This window comes from Gouania willdenowi, chromosome 4, assembly GCF_900634775.1.
Source record: "Gouania willdenowi chromosome 4, fGouWil2.1, whole genome shotgun sequence".
Lineage (NCBI taxonomy): Eukaryota > Metazoa > Chordata > Actinopteri > Blenniiformes > Gobiesocidae > Gouania > Gouania willdenowi.
Window position 1 is genome coordinate 22,243,046 of NC_041047.1, and position 23,419 is coordinate 22,266,464.

Genomic DNA, 23,419 nt, shown 5'->3' on the forward strand with positions numbered 1-23,419 from the left:
TAATGCATTAAGTGTTCATTAATATTAGATTAAAAAATAATAATAATAATAATAATTAATTGGATTTAATATCATCAACACTCAAAGCGCTTTACAGAATTAAGGCATTATTCTTTCACTCCACACTTAGTGGTGGTAAGCTACTATTGTATCCACAGCTGCCCTGGGGCAGACTGACGGATGCAAGGTTGCCATAGTGCACCATCGGCCCCTCTGACCACCACCAACACTTACTCACTACATTCATATTATGCAATGTAGGTGAAGTGACCTGCCCAAGGGCACAATGCATTTAAATTATTAATAACTTATTATTAAACTGTTATTTCATGCTTAATACTGTATAACTAAGATTAATTAAGGGATCCTTATTGTAAAGTGTTACCCATTTACCTTGCATTCTTCTAATGCTCCATTAAACCTGAGGTTAGAAAAAAATCATCCCAATCTATTAAAGTATTTCAGATCGTTCCCCCATGTTTATAGATTTAGTCCTGGGTGTTTATTGTTGCTGCTCACTCCTCTCTGAGCCTCAGTCCTGGGAGTGCAGGTGGGTCGCTGCAGCTGGACTTTCATTGTGTCTTTAAAAATAACGACCCTTAGCGACAGAGAAGGATGGACAAAAGATTGAACAACTGGAGGTGATGTTAGAGAGGATTACAAAGGTGCCACTGCAGAGTCATTGGGATGCTGTTATAGGGCCGTAAAATTCACACCTGGTGTTCTGTGCCCAGTGAGGAGGAACTCCAAGCATTGTGGAAGACAGTAAAGCCTTGACCTTACCTAGTGCAACGTATGCAGTGTGAGGCTAAATGGCAGCAGAAAAAGAAAGCTATTCCTCCAGTCCTCCCTGTCCTGCTGTGTTCACTGTATGCGACCAGCCAAGGCAATTTGTCTGACAGGCACTTACAGCCAGTGTGGTGTAGTGGGCCACACTGGGACCAGTATGAGTTCTGCAGCTCACCTCACACATTCTTCGTACCAATTTTTGTTTGATTTTCTTCCCCACCCGTTATGTTGTTACCTATTCTTCTGAACCGGTCTTTCTCTCTATAGTTATTTGAAAAAGGATCCAGCAGCAAGCGATGCAGCCAGCGGTTGATGTGTGTTCAGCTGGTTCTCCTCCACAGTGAGCTATAAATGCTGCTATCTGGGAACTATTGTGGCTGCTTTAGAATCTGTGTGTGTGTGTGTGTGTGTCCCCCTGCAGGCATTGGCCTCTGCTCGAAGCATAGCTCTCTCAAACACACACAGATAAGATGCAGCTGATGAAACAATTTGAGATCTCAGGGAGTGGGTGGGGGGGTGGGGGGCGGGATACACGTGTTGTCCATTATTGACTTCCTTATTCTTCAGTCTCTCATCTGTCTCTTCTTGCATTCTCATTTTACATTTACCTGCCTTCTTTTTTCTACATGGAGGTCCATAACTCACAGAAGATCCTGTGCAGTACTAAGCGTTAGAATTCTATTGAAGTAAAGCCCTGTGCATGGTAGAGTAGTGTTGGGCTCAAGACCACATTATCTGAGACCAAGACTTGCCTGAGACCAAGGCAAGACCAAGACTTTTTGGAGTCGAGTCCGAGTCAAGACCAAGACTGAGACAAGACCAAGGCCATAAAAATCCATTTAAAAAACCATGACAAGGTTGAACAGTTAAAGAACATTCTCTCAGACAAAAAAAAATGTAATGCACGAACCAAAGATATTTATCGTTTTACCAAGTTCGTCTCCTCATTATCACATTGGTAAAGTTGAAGAATAGCAGAAATCAGTGCTGGTCTTGACTGGTCTTGACAAAAAAACCCAAGTTCGGGCACTCCGAGACTGAGACAAGACCGAGTCGAGATGCTTTCAAGTCCCAGACAAGACCAGGACCTTTAAAATCTGGTCTCAAGACCAAGACCACTCTCGAGTACCAGAACACTATAGTACAACAATTCAACACAATGTTTATTACAACACACAGTCTATGTTGATACTGTTTCCATAGTCCTTATTGAGCTGAGAAAAACTGAGTTTACATGCTCATGTCACGCATCATCAAACACGCTTCATTTGCAGATTACTCTGACTATAGCAACAAAACACACAGGAATTAAAGACGACCGAGATATGAAATGAAGACTTGAAAGACTCACTGTAAGGTTTGAGACACTGGTGTGCATTAGTCTCCAATTTCTACACGTATTTCTATATTCGGCACATCCTAAAGGATTGGGCATGTGATCTACGTACAGTGTTCATACTTATTTTCATCACATTACCCACATATCTTTTATTGTTTAATTTATCTGGCTTTCTGTTAATGCTGTTTATTGTATAGCAAATGCCCAGAGCTTAATCCTCTATTTACCACATCAGCTAGTTTCTCTCTACTTTATTTCTCCAATTGAATTGTCGCTCTCTCTCTCTCAGCACATCATCCTCTGGTGCTCAAAGAAAGCATTTCATATGTCAGAGTCCCTTGTGCTGCAATGCTGACCTTTCTACACCTCCACACCACCCATGACTAACCCTTGTAAAATGTCAATTTCTTTGGGAAACAAACTACGGTGGCCATGCGGCTGCGGCCACATGCTGAACATCAATTTTACTTCTTAAATAGTGACAAAGACATTTGCTTATGCCTGTGAATATAAGATTATCAAAGAGAGCTTTAATGCAGTGGTTCTCAACCTTTTCAGGCCGTGACTCCCAAAATAAAGGTTCCAGAGAGCGGGGACCCCCACTGTACCTGAAGGTGGTTGAACACAGACATGAATATTGAAGAACAGTCATGTGGAGACGGGTACATCTATAAGGGGGGATACAGGGGAGAACTTTTTGGGGCCCATCCATTAAGTCAGCAAAATGATGATCCATTGTTCTATGAATTTGTGATAACCACACTTACTTATTGATCTGAGTAATATCCACTGTTATCCAGGAAGTTTATTATTTGTGTCAGGGTATATAGTCACCTTAAGGATGTATTTTTTTGTTTTTAATTAGGAATAAAATGGGTTAAAAGTCACCAAAAATGGTAGAAAAGGTGGTGAAATAACATATTAAAAAAATACAGAAATTGGTTTAAAGTTGCAAATTAGAATGGCCAAAAACAGACAGAAAAAGCGGAAAAAATGGTTCAAAGTGTCAAAATTGGCTTAAAAGTGGCAGAAAAAAGTAGGAACAATTAGTTTAAACTGAAAAATAATGTACATGACAAATCGTGAAAATGGTTAAATTGGCAAAAAAATAAGCATGAAACGTGGTGAAAAGAGGTTGAAGTGCCAATAATGGGTCAACATATGCAACATTAGGAGGTCAAAGTGGTAGAATGGGTTTATAAGTGCCAAAAATGTCTTGAAAGTGGAAAAAAAAGCATTAAAACTTGATAGAAAAGTGGCAGACACAGGAGTAATGTAGCAAAAATGCATCCAAAGGAGCAAAAATATGCAAGAAAAAGTGATGAAAACAGGTTGAAAATGGCAAGTTTGGTGTCGTTGCAGAAAAATGGTGAAAAGAAAAGAAAAAGCAAAAGTGGGCTGAAATTGTTGTAAAAAATTCATTGATTCTTGAAGGCATCTGACGATCGCCTCCCAGTGTCTCGCAACCCCAAATTCGAGTCCCAACCCCAAGGTTGAGAACCCCTGCTCTAATGGGACATATAGAGAGAACGACTCGTTTTGTGTGTCCACATCGTACCTGTTGGCAGGTGTGGAGAACACCCCGAGGATGATGTCCCTGCCGTGCATCCTGATGACGGGGCTGGTGGAGTGCAGCAGATTAAAGTAGAAATGAGAGTCTCCGGGTATGGAGCAGTTCAGCCGGGCCTTTAGGAACGACGTCCACTGCTTCTCCAGGACGCGCTGCGACCCGCCTTGATCGCGCTTACAAACACGAGCCACGCGGGAAACCACCACCTTGTAAAAAGAATCAAAGATACTCACTATATGTACTTACCAAAAAAAAGTACTTCACATTAAATATTAGAAATAAACTAGGGAAGGACTTCCATATACCATGATTACTGAAATAAAAAATAAACAAAAATAGAAATAGCAGTACCAGATGAGAGCTTTAAAGTAATGAAATAAAACATGTGCACTAGCTGGTGATATGCACTTATTCAAGTTGGTTGCAGCATGCCAATAACCAAGAAAGAAGAAGAAGATTGTCAAGCAGTCAAAAAACTAATGTCTGATGTCAACCTATCCTGGTGAAATAAATGAGAAACTAAAGCACAGGAAGAGTAGTCAATATATACAAAAAAAGTCTTTAGTCACACTAGTTAATCCTTTAATTAACAAATTGCGATACTAATAAAGATACACTCTGCTTAGTAGGAAAGGTAATAATATGGATTGACTGTATAACTGTAAAACTCTATTTCGACTGAGCGACTTGTACCTTCTCCAGGTAATTGAACTCCATGGCTATCTCTCGAAAGAAGAAGTAGATGTGCGGCCCCCATTCTACGGCACTGACGAAATATGGCTCTGTGGAATAGAACACAACATGTGTGAGAAACAGGCTGGAACCTATAAGTCAGCATCTGACTTTAGGCTTTCACTGACACATGAGCGGCAAATGAGAATGTACAGTATATAACAAACAGGATACAGAATTACACACTGAGTGTCATGGGAAAAGTCATCAGTCACCCTTTAATTCATTTTAAGTAGAGGTGAGTGTTGCCATACGATACGTATCGCGATACTTGGGTCACGATACGACACTATCACGATATTCTAAACAGTTAATATCAAAATTAAACATGAAAAATCATGTTGCTGTATATGTTCATTAGAAGATATTGATCATTCAGAGGACAAATTGAGTCAAAACTATTTGCTTCAAAACATCCTATTTATTATTTATTATTAGTGTATTTGCACATTTTCACTGAAAAAAAGAAAATGCAGTTTTACACACTGCCATCATGAAATAAAGCGCGACATGTTTCTTTTCACTGAAACTACTGTGTAGAAGTCTCAAAGTAACCATGACAACATAATGACGGCATTGTAACAACTGTAAGTGAGAACATTAAGGAAAAATCACCCTCAGTTACTGACGATGCGCAAAAATAAGAAAAAATAATTGATCCTATTGTATCAGTTTAAACACTGATCTGAACAGATTATATGAAAATAAAATGTCTGTGCATACATAAATATTGCAGGCATTACACACTGCCATCATAACATCAAGTGCATCAAGTGACCATTGCAACACATTGAAAGCATTATAACCACCACTGTAATATTGCACAAACACACAAAAATATTGATTAAATATCAAAAATAAATAAATAAATAAATAAATAAATAAATAAATAAAAATAATCATTAAAAAAAAAACATTTAAATAAAAAAATCAATAATGAAACTGATTTTTTTCATACCCCTACTTATAAGTAGTGGAGAGATTTTAGATCAAACAATAATCTAAAGATTTTTGGGGAATAAATTAGACTGTGTGTGTGTGTGTGTGTGTGTGTGTGTGTGTGTGTGTGTGTGTGTGTGTAGTGGCTCTGACTGTGATGTGAACAGTATACTGTATGACAGTGACCTGAACATGTAGCTGTCAGCCCACTGACTCAGACCTCTCCCACTGACATGTACTATATTGATCCTGTGATGTTATAAGTGTTGTGGGCTTTTAAACTCAAACCACTCTGGAAGGCAACGTCCCCAATAGTCCAAACAGAAAGACAGAGCCTGCACCTCCCACATGGTACCGACACGCACACGAGGACGCTCCGACATACCTCTGAACCACTTGGAGTCGTGCTTGACGGTGCGCAGAGCAGGGCTGTCCCCCAGGCTACGGTAGATCACCGCATCAATGGCCAGGAAGTCGGTCACGGTGGCTGTAAACAGATTCCCCTCTGACGAAAAACGCACACGAACATGACACAACACCAGACAAAACAAGCGCACACACAAACAGAAATGCTGGTGAACTCTGCGGCGAGCCAAATCAACAGCTCAACCACAAAAAAATGACAAAGTTGGCCAAATGTCATCATCATCCTTTAGTCCAACATAGTGAACATGATACAAGTGCATAGTCAACAATGTAATTGCTGGAACATAATTGAAGCCTTTGTAGTTCTCTCGTCCAAAAAAACCCATAGCAGCTTTTAAGTGCTCACTGATGAAGAGCTGATGGCTAAACAGTAATGGCTCAAGACAGTTTAAACCACAGAGCGCTGGTGATTTCTTTATTGGTTATGCATTTCAATTTAGTAAAGTAAACAAAGGTTATTGATACAGAATGAACCGGAGTAATTTCAAAACAGTTTGCTGGAGCTTCCACTTTGTAATCAAGGTGGATGAGCTATAGTTACAGAAAACCACAAGAGTTTCCTGATTGCTGTGTGACCTTGGGAAACGTACCTGCAAACAGAGCTACATTAGCATGTCTCGGGTCATAAGGGCATCGCGCCATTCCACTGACTGTGTCGCCGACTTTTTCCAGAGTGTCTGCCTGTGAAAACACACACACGCACGTGCACACGTGAGCAATACATCAGTCTGTAAACGCATTAACAGCGTCACCGAGTCAAGCCGCGAGAGAATGCAATTAAAGCGACTCATCTTGAGTGCAAACTAACGATTCACTGGTGACAATTAGGCACAGCGGTAACAACAATCGAATCACATCCTCATCATGCATAAATAAAACAAAACGCACACACACACACACACACACACACACACACTGCGAGTTAAAAATTCCCACACGTTCACTGTGTGGATGATGTACATTCAGATACAGTTTGTATGCAGAGAAATATCTGCCTTCCTTTTAGCCAATTACACCACAGCATTAAATGTGGCCCTGAGCAGATGTTTGAAAAGACAGAAAGAGCAAAAGCACTTTAATTATTTTTCTTTACATCTTCTGTTGAAATGAAATAATTCATAGGTATTATTTCATTAAAATCCAGCGATAAATATACGAGTCTGGAGGCTAGTCCCCAGGGCAACAGAGAATCATGCCGGAGTGTCATTACTGGGTAATGACGGGCTGGCTACGTTGCACTTTACATCTGTGAACTGTGAGGTAGGGAAAATAAAACGTCAAGTCATTTTCTCTCTTTAAAGTGTTACAGTAACTTATGCACAACCCGATGAATGCTTGTGAATTGATGGGAGCTGATGATAGGATGTAAAACTCCACAGTTTGGCTAACGAGCTCCCACACTGTGAGGTAAATGGTCAGAATGCACTTTGGCTTATCTCTCTTTAAGTGGTCACCAGTCGTTTTCTGCTCAATAGTCAACACAAACTCTAACCACATTCGTATATTCTTTGACGACAGCCATACGCGTCAGGGTTGGGTTCATTTATAATTGATAATCAATTACGATTATGACGTAATTATAACTGTAATTATAACTGTAATTGTCATTGAATAAATCTGTTAATGGTGTAAACATACCGCTAAATGCATTGTAACTGAGTTCAGAAAATTGACTTTGTAATTGGGATGGAAATTCTGAAAAAACTATCAATTACAATTTAATGAAACATAAACCTGTGGAACTATGTTATAGTTCTATGGCTTAAACATATGTAGTTACCAATGATTAAATTATGTTTCATATCAAGTTTTCAAACTACTTGTCGGTTCTCTTGAGGATCATTTTATCATGAAAAAAAATGTAATCGAGGGCTATACTGACAGACGCCCACACCAAAAATATTAATACTAATATGTCCATTGATTAGGAAGTCTAACAAGGTAAGAAAGATTTCAAAACACAAGAGGAAGGTTACATTTTATGAGGGTTAATATTTATTAAAAAGCTCAGTAATTGTGATTAATTGTGTTTTGACTTTAGTAATTGAGAACGTAATTGTAAGTGACTTTCAGGAGAAATATAATAATTGTCATTTTAATTGTAATTGGCAAAAATGCCAGTAACCGTAATCATAATTGGGTTGTTATTGAACATGAATAATTGAAGACATAATTGTTATTGACCCCAACCGTGCACCTCTGTGTTCTTCCTCCTTTCCGTCTGCCTTGCTGCTCCATTTCAGACACATTCTCCATCTTTCTATATCCATGAATCCATTCTCTCAACATAGTTGCTCTCATATCAATATCAAAAACCTTTAGTTTTAGTTTGAGCGCCATCTCTCCGTCCCTGATGCTCATCTCGTCTACTCCACCCTGGCTTTGAATGTCATCTAACATAGCTACTTCTACACCTCTAACACTCTATCCCACTAGTAAACACCCTTTTGAAATAGACTCAAAGCTCCTCTCTGCTATTGTTCCATCCCTACCCTGAATCAATCTGTCAGTCTGCACATAAACACACCCTATAAACACATAGACAGTCCTTAAAAAATAAACTCATGATCCTCAAGTCCTCCCATAATCCTCCTTTCCCATTCTTGTGCCTCATTGTGACTCTCAATGAGAAGCACAATGTTAACCCACCAGGAAATAGGGCTGGGCGATATATTGAGTTTTCCATTTTGGTACTATGGTAAATTATAATATCACCTTTATCGATATATATATATATATATATTTTTTTTTTTACAACTTTTTCTGTGTTAAAAACACAGTTTAGGAGTCGCTGCTTTCGCTACTTCACAGAATAGTATTAAAAGCACATTTAGATGGATTTGCAAACTCACTCGCACGTGCTGTCTCTTATAGTAGTCTGGTCTACTAGGGGAAGAATTGTGCAAATTTGTCAACAAGCATATCATTTGGCATACTTGCAGTTTTTGACCTGCTGAATTCAAATCTGGCGGGAGCCGGAGCCAATTCTCAACGGGGTCACCATATTGGACAATTTCAAATGGCGGGCACCCAAAATCAGTTTTTTTCTAGTACTAACCAAACCAAAGTCACATGATTCAAATTAAAAAACACATTTCTAAGGTTCTGTGCCTCAGGGATTCCAAATTGACTGGTTACTTGACTGTAAATATATAACATTGAACATTTATGACCAAAAATGTCATTATTTTATTTATTTATAACATTATTTTATAACATAGAAGCCCGACATCCCAGATAAAGGTATCCTTAATCGATCAACTAAAACAACTGTTTAATAAATGTGCCTGTGTGGCATTTAACCCTGAATTGTCTTTAATTTAATTCAAATTATCAAGATTCATATCGTATATTGGCATTTTAGGAAAAAATATCGAGATATGAGTTTTGCCCTATATCGCCCAGCCCTACCAGGTAGAAAACTAGGGTGGAAGTTAACACAGAAAGTATATTACCACCTGGGGGGAAAAAATTAAGTTGCTCTTTAAATGAGTGATCAGTTTATCGAAAAAAAGATGACTTTACCGACACTATGTATTCTGTAAAAATAAATGGCTGAATAAGGTTTGGATAAGGTGCTGAGCGCTGTAGAGACAGGTGCAATCAGCGGTGTTTACTTACAGTATAGCTGGCACAGAGCGGGTTGAAAGCGTTGGTGCCACACAAAAACAGGCCTCCTCTTCTGCTGAGCAGCACCTTTATGAAGTTACGACACTCATCCTGCATGCAGAAAAAAGAGCGAGAAAACAGCTTAATATGCAGGGAGGGTGAAAGTGAAGAGATGAAAGGCAAAATGACAGCGAGAATGGGTGAAAAAGTGGGTTTGTTTTTCACAGAGTGATTACTCCAACCGCTCTGTGAAATGAAGCTTTTCAGTTGTCTGATGTGTGGAATTATTACACCATTAATGCTGTCAATCATATTGAGAGAGCCTGATCGCAGCCTGCAGACTTTGTGTTACCAACGTCACACATGCATACACACATTGATGCGCACGCAGCTGCAGCGTAACGACAGGCATTGTTCACAACCATTGTCAGGTGTTTAAAACAAGCTACGAATTTAAGGCCAATTTCTTCATCATCATTAATAAAACGGTGCAAATTTAATGATTAAATAGAGCCGAGTAACAGCCGGAGATTGGCACCGGCAGACCCCCGCGACCCTGATAAACGGGAATAAGCGGGTATGAAGATGGATGGATGGATGGATGGATAGAGACGAGTAACAGTTCTAGTCTTTCACATTTGGTCTTAGAAAATCAAAATTTTGAGTATGCCTCTAATATTAGTTATTTAGGTCCTAAAGGCCTGACTGGTAATGAATGTTCCAGCAGTGAAACTGAGCAAGATGAATAATCAGGATAGACAAAAACCAAACAAACTCACATAGGTTGGCTAATTCTTTCAAGAAAAGACATCTCTAGGTCATGGCCAGGAGCAGAGGACAATGACCAAGTCACAATCTCCATTAGTTAACATTTTTCCTGAATTAAATGTTCTTTACACTGCCATTAATAAAAAAAGAGATACATGCAAGAACTTTTGGTCAAAATTTGGAGCATCTTTACACCATAGAAAAACAGGTAACACTTTACTTGAAGTTTCATACATTATGCTGACATTATCTGTCATTGGCATGAATCAGGTGTCATGAAGGCTGTCATTAAAGGTGCAGTCCGTAACTCTTATGAAAGTGACTTTTTGTCATATTTGCTAAAGCTCTCACTATGTAAGAACAGTCTTACATAAAACTTGTAGTTTGTGTGAAAAAAACACACTCTCTGCTCTCACTGCAGCCTCCATGTGGGCTGCTGTGAGTGACACTGTGTTGTTGCTGGTGTGTGCACATTGAGAGAGAGACAAGCGCTGCATTAATATGCTTTTAACACTGCATGTTATATTACTGTGATGTTCCTGTCGGGCTAACGTTAGCTTGTTAGCTCCTCTGAGGGAGGGACTTTGGAAAGTTTGGAGGCAGGGCAAGAGAGCAGTGGGGAGGGAGGGATCTGAAAGTTACGAACTGCACCTTTAAGTGTTATTCGCTAAATTATGCCACCTTTTGCTAAATTATGACACTTTTGGAGCTTTGTCATTTTTTTGGGGTGAGATGGGGGGATGTAGTGGGGTTAGGCAGGGTTAAGGGTTAGGGTAACAAACAACACTTAATGACAGCCTTCATGACACCTTATTCATGCTAATGACAAGTGTTATGTCATAATGATGACAGCATCGTGTCAGCCTTTATGTATAACACTTCAAGTAAAATGTTACCAAAAAAGAACCCATTTACATGATTTTTGTAATAGTATAAAATACCACGTTCAACAAACAAAAACAAATACAATTTACTGTAAAATTCTCAGCTTGGTTTTAAAGACATTAAGATAATCAAAGGGTTTTACATAGAAAACATAAAGATACAACTTTCTAAAAAAAAAAAAGTCCTAAAATATTTTTGCGTTGGTGTGACCTGGGTTTGTTTTTTTTTGCCTGAGGTCCATTAGTCTAAATCGCAGCAAGAAGCCTTCACATTGAAGGCCAAAAGGTATGGAGAGCACCTGCTGTGAATGAGCGCTGACAAACTGTAGATCACGAGCAGACAGCAAAGCCATCCCAAACTACTTCTGTCCCAGCCATGGTGGCACCAGCTCTGACACACACATACACTCTTTGAAAAGGCCAGCATGCCTGATTGGAGAATCAACTGTGGTGGTGATGGCTGGTATGTCGGGTGACAGCGTGTGTGTAAAAGATCACAGGAAAGTGTTGATATGAGAGATGGCGACTGTTATTCCAGGTGTTATTCCCTCCACTCCCTCTTAAAACTCGGCAGGATTCTTATTTTTTAAATGAGGAACACAAAACAGGTAAAAGGGAAACTTTGTGCGAGTGTTCCTGTGAATGTGTGTGTACATATATGTGTGTCAGTGCGTGTTGACATGTTTGGTGTGTGTTAAGTGTGAAATGTCACTTGTAAATGCGTCAGATGGAGCGGTGCTATTTGACAAATTGATGGACAACTGTTACCGTGGATATATGCGTGCGTATGAGTGTGCGCGTGTGTGTCATAATACACTTGTGTGACTATCCGTGTGCACAGCACAGATGCATGCTCGGTGTGGGAATCATTTGCATGCAGTTTGTCGCTCAGGTTACATTCTGTCAGCTTGGTTGGATGTGTGGAATCCCTAAACCAGCCTGAGCAACTTTATAAAGCAGTCCAGCGCAACATATGAGGGGTGAGAGCAGATAGGAAGAAGGCTGTGCAATTAATCGAAATTCGATTACAATTTTTATTATTACACCCAACAATTACAAAAATAACGTAATCGAGAAAAAACTGTTAAGAAATAACAAAAACGTTTTCATTTTTATTCCAATTTACATATGCTTTATTTAAATAAATAAATAAAACAAACTCCCACGATTTTGTACATCTACAAAGAATAAAGCTTGGCAAATACCGATTATTAATACGAACTTTGAGTTGTTCGCATGCAAGCTCCTCCGCCCTGCCCCTCTCAAAGCTAAAGCTAGCCTAGCCTGAAGGCTAACACAAGGAAAGTTGTTGCTCGCAGTCTTGAAACACGGCAGGAGAAACTCTTGGTAAACAAGCAAGGCAAGTCAAATTCTCTTATATGGGACCATTTTGGGTTTGATATGAAGGCCGAGAGCAAAGACACATCACGTGCAAGAAGTGTTTTGTTTTGTGCAAAAGTGAACATACTTGATTTTGGTGTTTGAGTGATTTTATTCATGTTTAAAGAATATATTTACGTTACACTGTTTTGTCCAATAAATACATAACTTTTTGGTTGAAAAGTAATTAGGGATGTGAATCTTTGGGTGTCTCACGATTCGATTTGATTCCGATTCTTAGGGTCACGATTCGATTCAAAATCGATTCTCATTTCAACCGATTCTCGATTCAAAAATTGATACAATGCATTCCAATGATGTAATCACACAAAGCCAAACTTAAGACAAAAGGTAACATTAATTCATGCTAAACAAATAAAAACTAACTGTACAAGTAATAACTTGCATGAAATAAATTTCCCAAATAAAAGCTTAGGCCAGCTTCTTCTTCTTCTTCTTCTTCTTCTTCTTCTTCTTCTTCTTCTTCTTCTTCTTCTTCTTCTTCTTCTTCTTCTTCTTCTTCTTCTTCTTCTTCTTCTTCTTCTTCTTCTTCTTCTTCTTCTTCTTCTTCTTCTTCTTCTTCTTCTTCTTCTTCTTTCTTATTTTGTTATTAATATATTTTTTTCCTCTATTCATCCCATTGTTCTCTGGGTGTATTCTGTCGGGTTATCACATTGTTGCTTGTCCCTGTCTTGTATGTTGCAAAGCGAAAAAAGAAAAAGAAAAACAAACAAAAAAAACAATTATTATTTATATTTTTTCAATTGATTTTTGAAGTTTATGAATCGATTCAGAATAATGGATGATTAGATTCACGCTTCTTATGTGAATGGATTTTTTCGCCCACCCCTACAAATAATATATATTTCGTTGAATAACTGCTATAATCCTGATTATGATTTTAATCAAGCAGCCCTTATAAGAAGAACCAAACAACAGCAGCACAAATATGAACATGTGGCACTGTGTAAACAATACAAATATGTCATTTCATTTCTGCAGAATACGGTTTTGTAATGTTACAGCCACCGCCTTTTGATTTTCATTTACACTTTGCAAACAAGGCAAAAATTTGCCCCATGCTGCGTGCATGCATTCAATTAACCCTTAATCAAGTATTCGAGGAAGTAATTTCACACTTCCAGGCAATTATCCTTAATCTAGTCAAAGCCCAATTCAGGCAGCAGGATGAGAGTTTTTCCTCTAGTTTCCACAATAAAAAGCTGGTAAAACATATATAATTAAATCCAAATCGTGTTTAATATGATGCTCTTCTTCACAGCTTTGGTTCTTCCTGTATTTTCACTCATCAGACTGAGTCCAGCTTCAATGCCGCCTGTCCTGGATGTCTCGCCTTCTCTCGGTCAAGACGCTCCAATCCTCCTCTTCCTCTATCTCATCTTACTGACAGCAGCAGAGCAGCCTGGGCTCTGAAAAATTAATCTGCCACCCAGATGAGTTACAGAGAAGCGTACGCCTCAGTGCAAATAGGGATGTAGAGGTGAATGAAAAAGAAGATTTACGGTAGAGGAAGGAAAAAGGGATGGAAAGAATAGGTTTGATGGTGACAAATCTGAGCATGTTTGCATTTCCAAGTGCGGGTTTACACAAATTGAACACAGAGCTTTTTAATCAGTCTCTTGCTTGAGAGGCAGTGAATTCCACTGTGCAAATGTTGACCGAGCAACAGCATTTCTCACCTTTTTATTCGCAGCACGGCCACCCTCAAAAAAGACCATCTTTAGGGCATAATAAAGGAAGCGATCACACACAGTCAACAGACATCATGCTCTCTGTTGCCACAACACATCTGCAGCAAACAACCTGCAGACGTCAGACACTATTAAAAAGGAAGAGGCTCCATCTTAAGCATCTGCTTTCCATCCAGTGTCCAGGACTGAACCTTTATTCATACAAGATAAACAAACATTTCATTTGGTCCCTGTCTGGTTCTAATGTTTGCTGGTGTGCTGCTTGTCCTCAGGCTACAATCACCACTCCAAAGTTTGCTCTAACTTAATTACAACACAGGTTAAAATGGTTAAACCTTAAACTCATTTTCTTGCTTGAAGAGCGACCGCAGCAGTTTCAATTTACTCGTATGTTATCATGACTGCATGCCGTGGTAATGTTCATACGATAGGAGCCATCTATGGCAGTACATTAGGGGTCGTATTTAGCAAGCTGCTCTTCTAAATCTCAAAAGTTTCCATTACATGCTTGGCTGGTCCCCTGATGTTAGCAGCCGGGGAGAAGAGAGCACGGCTCTGCCAAGAGACACCGCTGAGCCAGAGCTCTCCCACACACATGCAGCATGTGCAAAAAAAGCACAGGGACACAAAGACACGGTGAAACCTCTCACGCAGCTCATTACCAACAGGTCCGTCATTTTCAGAACAAACCCCTATGAAGAGATTGTTCCTGAAGACACAGAGATTTTCTGTGGCAACAAGAGAGTAGGCCATAAGTACACAATTGTGTGCACGTGGGCGTAAGACGAATTAACAGCCCGACCATATTAGCAGCGGCGTGCTGCGGTCTTACGCGCCATGTTAGAGCTAATCCGCATCCCTCCGCTACATTTCATCACTATTTGATGGTAATTCTGACTGAACGCACCACAGGCCATAAACAAACGCTTCGAAAGAAAAGAGCGAGACACTGCAGATATTATTTTACTGAAATACAGAAACTAAGAGGGGAAATTTAAAAACCAGCCATGGATTTTCTTCACTTTTTCCAGACCAGTCAAAATCGCTGCAGTATTACCAGTGGAGGTGTCAGTGAGAAAACCTGTAGCACATGATTTAATGGGAGTCTCCATCTCATATGGAAAGTTATCCAAACCCACGCATACACACAGTCCCTGACCAAGGCCCTCAGCTTGAAGCCTGAATACAAATTATTACAATTATTAAACATGATACAGGGTGTTTTTGTTTTGAAAGAATTGAAAAAAGAAGGTAAAAGTGAGCTTTAAGAAAAAAATCATCAAAAGACCAAACATGTATAAAAAAAATTCCAACAAATCCTTAATAATTTAGCACCAAAATTACTATTAAACAACACAATATTATTGTTTTTGTTGTTGTTTTTTTTTAATCTACACCAGTGTCTGTCAAATTGGGGTACGCAATGGCACTACAGGGGGTACTTGAAAGAGAAAGAGAGAGAGTGAAAAATCAACAAATACATTGTCAGTGTAGGTCCCACCCTCGACGTGAGATGAGCAGAAATGATAAAAACGATCTATTCAGGAGCCATTAAATTAGTGTTTTTAAACCTTGGGGAAATTTAGGAAAAACTAAAATATATGTCAACAACTGCCTTTCTATACTTTCACTTCGTGAAATATAAATTTTGAAAAACTAAAATGCAGTAAAAAATAAAAAATAAGTATCGGAGCTCAAACATGATCAAAAACTAATTCTAGATAACAAATGTCTTTGGGGTCGCCAGAAATTATTGATTTAAAAATGGGGTCACGATCTAAAAAAGGTTGAGAACCACTGCACTAAATACTGTTTCTTTCCATCTTATTTACAAAAGGAGATTCTTTAAAATGTTATGTTATCACTAGTTCATTCCATCGTGATGCTCTGTAGTTGTTTTTAAATAAGCAAAATGTTGGACAAAGGGGGTACCAGGATTCAGAAGTAGGAGAAAGGGGGTACTTGAGCCAAAAAAATTCGAGAACCACTGGTCTACACAAAGGCGTGTCTTTTTTACTTCTACACAAACAATTTAGAGGTAAAATAGTTTAAAACTGACTCAATCAGCATTCAATCTTATTTTTCAGGTATGAGGGAAGAATTAAATACATTAAAGTCTTCTGAGAGCACAGCCTTTCCCCCTATATATATATATATTACACAATCCTGTTAAGTGCTGTTTAAAATGGCGCCTGAATGCAGACATTGCATGAACATATCATGCTGCTGCACTTGATGAGTTGGCACTGAGCCACCTATGAAAGATCGCCTCAGCCCTCTGCCTTTTGCTTTTCAAAGGGAGAAGGTAAAGTGGAACAAGGAGAAGGAATGACAGCTGGGTACAATTAAAAGTCCAATGGAGACAAATAGATGGCAGAGAACGCAAAGGACAGAGAATAATCGGTGGGAACATGCAGACAAAGTGGGAACACAGTCGACTCTTGCATCCATCGACCATTGTTTGGTCGATATGGGAGGCAAAAAAAAAAAAAAGACTAAAGCATCAGGATATTGAATTTTCATCCTAATTAGAGAGAATGTTACGTCCTTTGTGATCAACCAAGCTGAAACATTTAATTACAAAACCAATTATGAGGTGGCGAGTGTATCAAATCTGACACAACCCCCTCCAAAGCAGAACGGGACACTTTGAGGAGGTGAAGAGGATTGCACGAGTGAGAGGATGAGCACACTGAATAGTGGATTTCCTGTTAATTGCACACACGTGTTTGTGTGCGTGTCAAATTATCAAAAGGACACTTCAGATCATAAATATGTAAAAAGGTATAGTACATACCATCTGCTTCACATTTCCTCCCACGTGTGGTTAAAAGCCTCCATGTAACAGTGTGTTCGTGTGTCTGCATTAATACAGGCCGTTAGACTTTGTATGAAATTTGGCCTGTTTGGCAAACACTATGATTTATACATATAAACCTCTGATCTAATATCCAAACTTATAATATGGCTTGATGGGTGATTACAAGCTCTCCTGCTCAGTTATGGTCACACTGCTCTAACTAAGCCAGTAGGGCTGTAGTCAACCAAGGAAATGGTTGGTCGACCAAGACTATGGCACACCAGATCAGCGCACAGGCAAACAAACACACGTGTAACACAGGTGTGCAGTGCGCACTGCAGCACCAGGGACAACAGTGGATCAATTTACATAATCCACGTATCAAATTTAAGGATAATCAATGCAGAAAAAGGATTGATTCAATAGTGGATGCTTGTGCTTCAAGCCTGTCTTAATTTGCTCCCTCACAACACAACACAACACTTTTTTTTTTTTTTTTGCAGCCAGCACTCACACAGCTGCTGCTGGACATAGAATCATGTTTAGGCATTAAATACATTTAATTATATTTATTTTTTTTAAATGTATTGAAACTGACACCGTTGCTGGTCAACCAGTGAAATTCAACCTATTAGTCGACTAAACAACCAAAGTTGGCAGCCCTACAAGCCAGACACTATCGTACTGATAACATTTACCAAGGTCTCTTCCCAGAGGCTCCATCATTGTTATGCTTAGCACTATTAGCAGCATAAAAAAACCTGAGAGCACAGAACAAATGCAGATTCATTGGACGCACAAACTGAAAACCTTTGAATCTCAGACCGGTCGGCCTCAAAAACCCTTTGACCAAACAAACCCTGTGTGCGCATCTGACCAGTAACCCTAAAACTTGACTCCTTCTCATTCCATTCAAAACCGCCACAACAGTTGGGGGCTCGTCTCGAGATCTAAATACATCAGAAGAAAAAGAGGTTTCAGATGGAAATCTGTGCCTTGCCTGTTAAATGATTGACTAGATAAAGAACTCGATAAAATCTTAATTTGTGGAGGGTAAATAGTGAGAAAATTTGATTTTTTTTTAAGCATGAGGGCTCTCAATTTCTGATATGATTTGTCTTGTTGCTGGAACACATAGTGTAGTCTGTATTTTTTTTAACTACAAATCTAAAGTGTAGTTCAGGATTTTGCTTTAAAATCAACACAAAATGAGTGATTCCATTATTAGGCAGTGATTACAGAATATGAGAGAGGAGCCTGTGTGTTACAGGTAGTAGACTGGTGCATAGGAGTGCCCGCCTGGACAAGAAACTGTAGCTGGAGTAGGCTCTAGTGGGATAGGGTCTCGGTCAGAGCCATTTGAACTGAGTTGGGAGTCTGAGGTACTGTTGCAAGGAGTTTCTCCAGCTGGGTTAGTGTGTGAGGCTGAGGTACTGATTACAGAGTGAGATGCCCAGCTTGTGGTAGGGGTTTGGACTGCCTACCCCCTCTGGTCCGTATATGACACACAAAGCTTTGTGTTCCCCACTGTGTGAGCAGAAGAACTTTTACAGGTAGACTTATTGAGATAACCATAGCACCAGCACGTGTAACAACTGGGAAACAGAAGCATTCTCAGTGTGGTACTGAGTCTCAGTTAATCTGAGGTACTGTTTTTCAGGGTGTTTTCTCTGCTGTATTGGGTTGTAGCAGGTCGCAGGTCAAAATGAATATTTAATGTGTTCATTCATCGATTGTGCTCATTAATAATTATTTATGGAAAATGGCACAGGCACACTTGGGCCATTATTCCAGATAAAACTACCACCACAACATTTTTAATAATTATTATTATAATAAAAAGACATTGTATTTGATTGGGAGCCTTCAATGACACCCAGGGACACTTTACAGAGCAGGATAAATACAACAAGTAATAAAAGACAAATAAATACAATAGAGATGATACATGTTTCTGAGCTCCAGAGATTTTTAAAGATAGAATCCTGACCACATACTGAAATATGGTGCTGCCATCATCAGTGGCTGCTGTTTGCAGACTTAGGGATTGTTCACGTCGAAGTAGAAAACTTAGAAACTTGAGTGAGTGAGTGAGTAAACCAAAAACCTGAGTGCAGCCTGGAGTGTTAACTACAGTAGGTGTTTCCAAACGGTCGTGAAAGGCCACAAATCCAGCAGAGTTTAGATCTCCATGCTCAAACACTCCTGAAGCTGATTATGTGTTATCAATCAGCTCTGCACAAAGTCGGCCGATACATTTCTCAGCTGCGTTGGAGCAATCTGAAACCTGCTAGGTTTGAGACTCTCCAGGACAGAATTGGAACACCCCATATTAAGTAGTGGCAGTGTTGAGATATCCCAGTTGGCTGGTGTTGGTCCATGTAGACAGGTAGACAGAGAAAGCCATGGAAAAGGCAGATAAGACACCCTGCTGTTGACACTGGTACTCAGTAGAGGTCTAATCTGAACAAAACTGAGTTAAGACCAGTGCTTAATTTGTAAATCATCAGGTCGCGGAGCAAACGCCGGCCGTTGTTCCGGTGTAGTGTAAAATTAGCATCATCGTTAAGGCTTAGCTTCACTTATTGGCTTAAAAAAGCTCTTTTTTAGTCATTTTCTACCATCTTCAGAGCTGACAGAGAAACTATTTTTGCGCAAATCCACCCGTTAGACATAGCGTGGGGGCGTGGCTTGACTTTCCGCTCTCTTCCTCCTTTGCGCAGTGTGTCTACATTGAATTTTGTGTTTACAATGAAATCTCCAGTGATTTCAACTCAGCAAAAGGCACAGCAGTCCAAATATAATACTTCACAATTGAATTAAACACCTACATGTGAAAAAGGGGTTGGATTTTTTTTTTTTTTTACTTATTCACTGCCATCCATTTTCATAATGGCTACCCCCTTTCTACTTTCAGCAGGAAAAAAAAATTGTTCAGTTGAATAGAGGCAAGTTTCACACAAATCGCCAGGTTCAGACAAAAAGCTGAGAAAAAAGGTGCTTTAGGGACACCTCAACATTGGATTCCTTATATAAAACTACAAAAAAAACACTGAGACCAGGCTTTTGATGGCAAAATTATTATCATTTTGTTATCTGGGTCAGAATTGAATGGATTTCTTACTGTTTTTTGGCCTTGCTCCAAGTCTTTCCCCCCCCCGTCCGTTCCCCTACAAGCCATTTTCTCCTCTGCCCGGACATGCAGAGTCAACCCAAGGACACAACAACAATGATTTGGAGATTGGATTCGAACCCCCAACCCTTCAGTTATTGGACAACCCCCTCTGCCACTGAGCCACGGTCGCCCCAATATGATTTATATATAATATATACGTGGAAGTGCAAACTAGGGCACATTAATGTTGAATTTGCTCTTTGTCCACCTTAAATCTGTGGCCCAGTTAAGCTCAAACTGGTCCGTATTTGGCCCCTGAACTAAAATGAGTTTGACACCCCTGGTTTAGCTTTTATGTCTAAGTAAGCTGGTTGGTTGGTAGGATGGATAGATGGATGAATGGATGGATGGATGGATGGATGGATGGAGCGATTGCATTTTGATCCTTTTGGTGAATCACACTCACACAGTGGATGCATTCAGTGTGTCTAAGGCAGTGTTTTTATCAAGCAGCGACATTAGGGGCGAAAAAGCCTTTCACATATCTGTCAGCGCTCCTCGAGGCCGGCCAACTGGGACCAACACCTACCCACTACCTCCCCTCCCGTCTCCATTCTTTTCGTCTTTGTCCGTTCCCATCTCCGTTGTGCTTTTCCTCTGACACCGTCTCACAGGTTTAATGTCAGGTGTCCCGTGTCTTAAATAAGTCCATTTTTGTTATTCCAGGTGACAGAGCCCCGGGTTCAACAATAGCTATCATCGCCATGGAAACCCACGCACAAAGACTCAGCCGGTGTGTACGAGGTGTGTAAATGTGTTTCGAGATGCAAGATGTATTAAAGCGTGGGCTTCCTATTGATTAAATCAATTTTAGATTAGTATGAGCAGCTGTAAATGAATGTAAAATTACTTTAGTTCCTTTGAAATGTGTATCAAAATGATTAGAGAATCTCATGACCTTTTATTAACACTTTAAAGAACGAAAAACATTTATTCACATCACATGGAAAATGATTTTGATGAGTTTAACAAGAAGAATGGGATATTAGATAGCAAAAAGATCAGAAAATCCAAGCAAATGCTGAATATAAGATACCCACTGCTTTAAATAAATAAATCAATAAATACTTTAAATTTTAAACTTTCTATTCTCAGTGGTATTCAAAAAATATTCTATTTAGCTTCTTTTTTCATATTTTATGGCTTTAACTGTTTATCATTATTCATAGAGACTAAATTCAGTTTGATCCGATAAAAACGCCTAAAGTAAAAAGTTGTATTAGTCTTGTAACCTTTTATCATTGTTTATGATGATGCACTTGATGCATGAACAATGGATCAGACGAGTGAGAAAGACGACACCTCAGTGCAGCTTTGCAGGGTTAAAAGGCACATTTTGGTTTCTGTTCTGTGAAACTTCTCTCATCAGGATTGTTGTGAGTCCCGACAGGCAGCTGTCAGCACAACGCCCAGTATGTTCACTGTCTGACTCAGTCATTAGCTGGACACAGAACAGGAAACTGCATCTGATCTCTGAGGGTCATGTTTTGCACTTAGGGGAGAAGGAATCAAAAGAAACTGTGTAGCGGCTCACAGATTTATTTTCCTTTTCCTAGAACTATACACTTAATATATTACTGCATCTGCTAAAAAGACAAAGCACGTATTTAGAAGGTCAGAAAAGCGTAGCAGGGAAAAATGTCTCACCTCACGTTTGCCCTTCATCCTGCAGATCCGAATGTCGTTCTTGTTGGACTCCCATGTTCGTTTCTAAACGTCCCATAATGCAGACAAATGTTCTGTGTTAGATACACTCTCTTCCAATGTCTGCTGCCTCAAACATTCTCCAGTCGAAAACTTTTCACGGCAGGCCATAAAGGCTTTAACTGTCAGTAGCAACTTACCTTGCTATAAAACATCTCGTCCCCTGCAACGGCGTCCAATTCCACGCGGAAAAGGTCATCCCTGCGGAGTGAGAAAAGAAAGGGGAGAACGGCTGTTTACCAATGCTGCTCTGTGTAAAGCTAAGCAGCCATTCACTGCGTGCTTGTTAGAAGATTTAGCTTTAGGATGAAATCCAGGACAGACACTTTATACATTAGTGACATTCATGTCACCATTTAAAGGGTCCATGTTACGCTAAATTAACTTTTCCGTGCTTTAAACATCATAAAAGTGCTATTTGGGCTTCAAAGTGTTATTTTCATTGATTTCCTCAATCGTTTGTTAAAGGGTGATTTGCTCCTTTCTCACTACAGGGTGAGCCCAAACACCTCGCTCCAATTTAATGACACGTTCCCACTTTGATGACAAATTTGATGCGACACTGAGCTGGAGAAGCCACGCCTCCAGGAAGCTCTCTGCCGTGATTGACATGTAAACAGACACGCCCACAAAGGTGAGCATTTCAGCGTCCTTCGAGCAGTGCTATGTATGTATTTTCTACAGTCTATGTATGTACCGGTGAACGCCCCGCCCCCACGCTCTGTCTTGTGTTTATAAAGCAGCATGAACTCAGCTACGGAGTGGGTGGGAGGAGGGCGGGCCGTCCTCTGGCCCTACGTCACCGTGGGGGGAGGAGGAAGTCAGTGTCCCGTCTATAGACACGCCCACTTATGAATATGCATAAGTAGGCTGCAAATCAGCCTGTTTGTGTAGAGTTGCTCAGAAAGTGACTTTTCAGAGGCTAAAACTCTGGAAAACAGATGAGTTTAGGAAAATAAACCTCAAATACTATGTTTTTGGGGTTCTTAGAACAAATGGAAATGAGTGTTTCCTCCATATGGGGAGTTTGTACATGTATGGTTTCTCCACTGCAGTTAACTGCACCATACAACACAAAGATATAACAAAAGCATTTACCTTGCTAAATACCATCAGACAAGCAAACGCATCTCTTGATCCATATAATGAGAAATGCCACCTAGCTGTAGAATGATGTCTAATAATTTCCTTTTTCCCATGCTTCTACTCATTAAAAACCACTCACTGCACTGAATTTTCCTCTGCTGCCCTAAATTAGACTTATTTCTTACCCAAAGGCCTAAAATGTACTTCTTGTTGGATTTAGTTGATTGCTACGCTGTATGCTACACTTGCATGGCTGCTCCACATCACCCAAAAACAAAATGTCATGCATGTCTTTCTCACCCTCTTAATCTGCTGATAATTCTGCTGTAACCTTGGACGTTCCTGTGAAAAATGCTAACTAAATGTGAGCTGAGATAGGCAGAAAACAGCTGATGCATGCATATTGATCAAGGCCTTTGTATCTGCTGGGATGTATCTGAAGTGTAGGCGCCGGGACATGCTTTGAATGAACTAATCTGTAAATCTGCCATGACAAGTCTAGTGCT

The 23,419-nt window shown here is 39.7% G+C and overlaps 1 protein-coding gene across 3 annotated transcripts in view; it reads right to left on the bottom strand.

Moving 5' to 3' along the window:
• Positions 1-23,419, bottom strand: part of sema6bb (sema domain, transmembrane domain (TM), and cytoplasmic domain, (semaphorin) 6Bb) — a 184,605-nt gene that overhangs the window by 58,641 nt on the left and 102,545 nt on the right. For all 3 annotated transcript variants that reach the window (XM_028444268.1, XM_028444270.1, XM_028444269.1), the window contains exons 4-10: positions 21,968-22,028; positions 21,771-21,833; positions 9,417-9,515; positions 6,386-6,476; positions 5,755-5,874; positions 4,392-4,480; positions 3,687-3,904 (exon numbers count right to left, since the gene is read on the bottom strand). In XM_028444268.1, the coding sequence (XP_028300069.1) occupies positions 3,687-3,904; positions 4,392-4,480; positions 5,755-5,874; positions 6,386-6,476; positions 9,417-9,515; positions 21,771-21,833; positions 21,968-22,028 (741 nt within the window). The remainder of the gene's footprint in view (positions 1-3,686; positions 3,905-4,391; positions 4,481-5,754; positions 5,875-6,385; positions 6,477-9,416; positions 9,516-21,770; positions 21,834-21,967; positions 22,029-23,419) is intronic.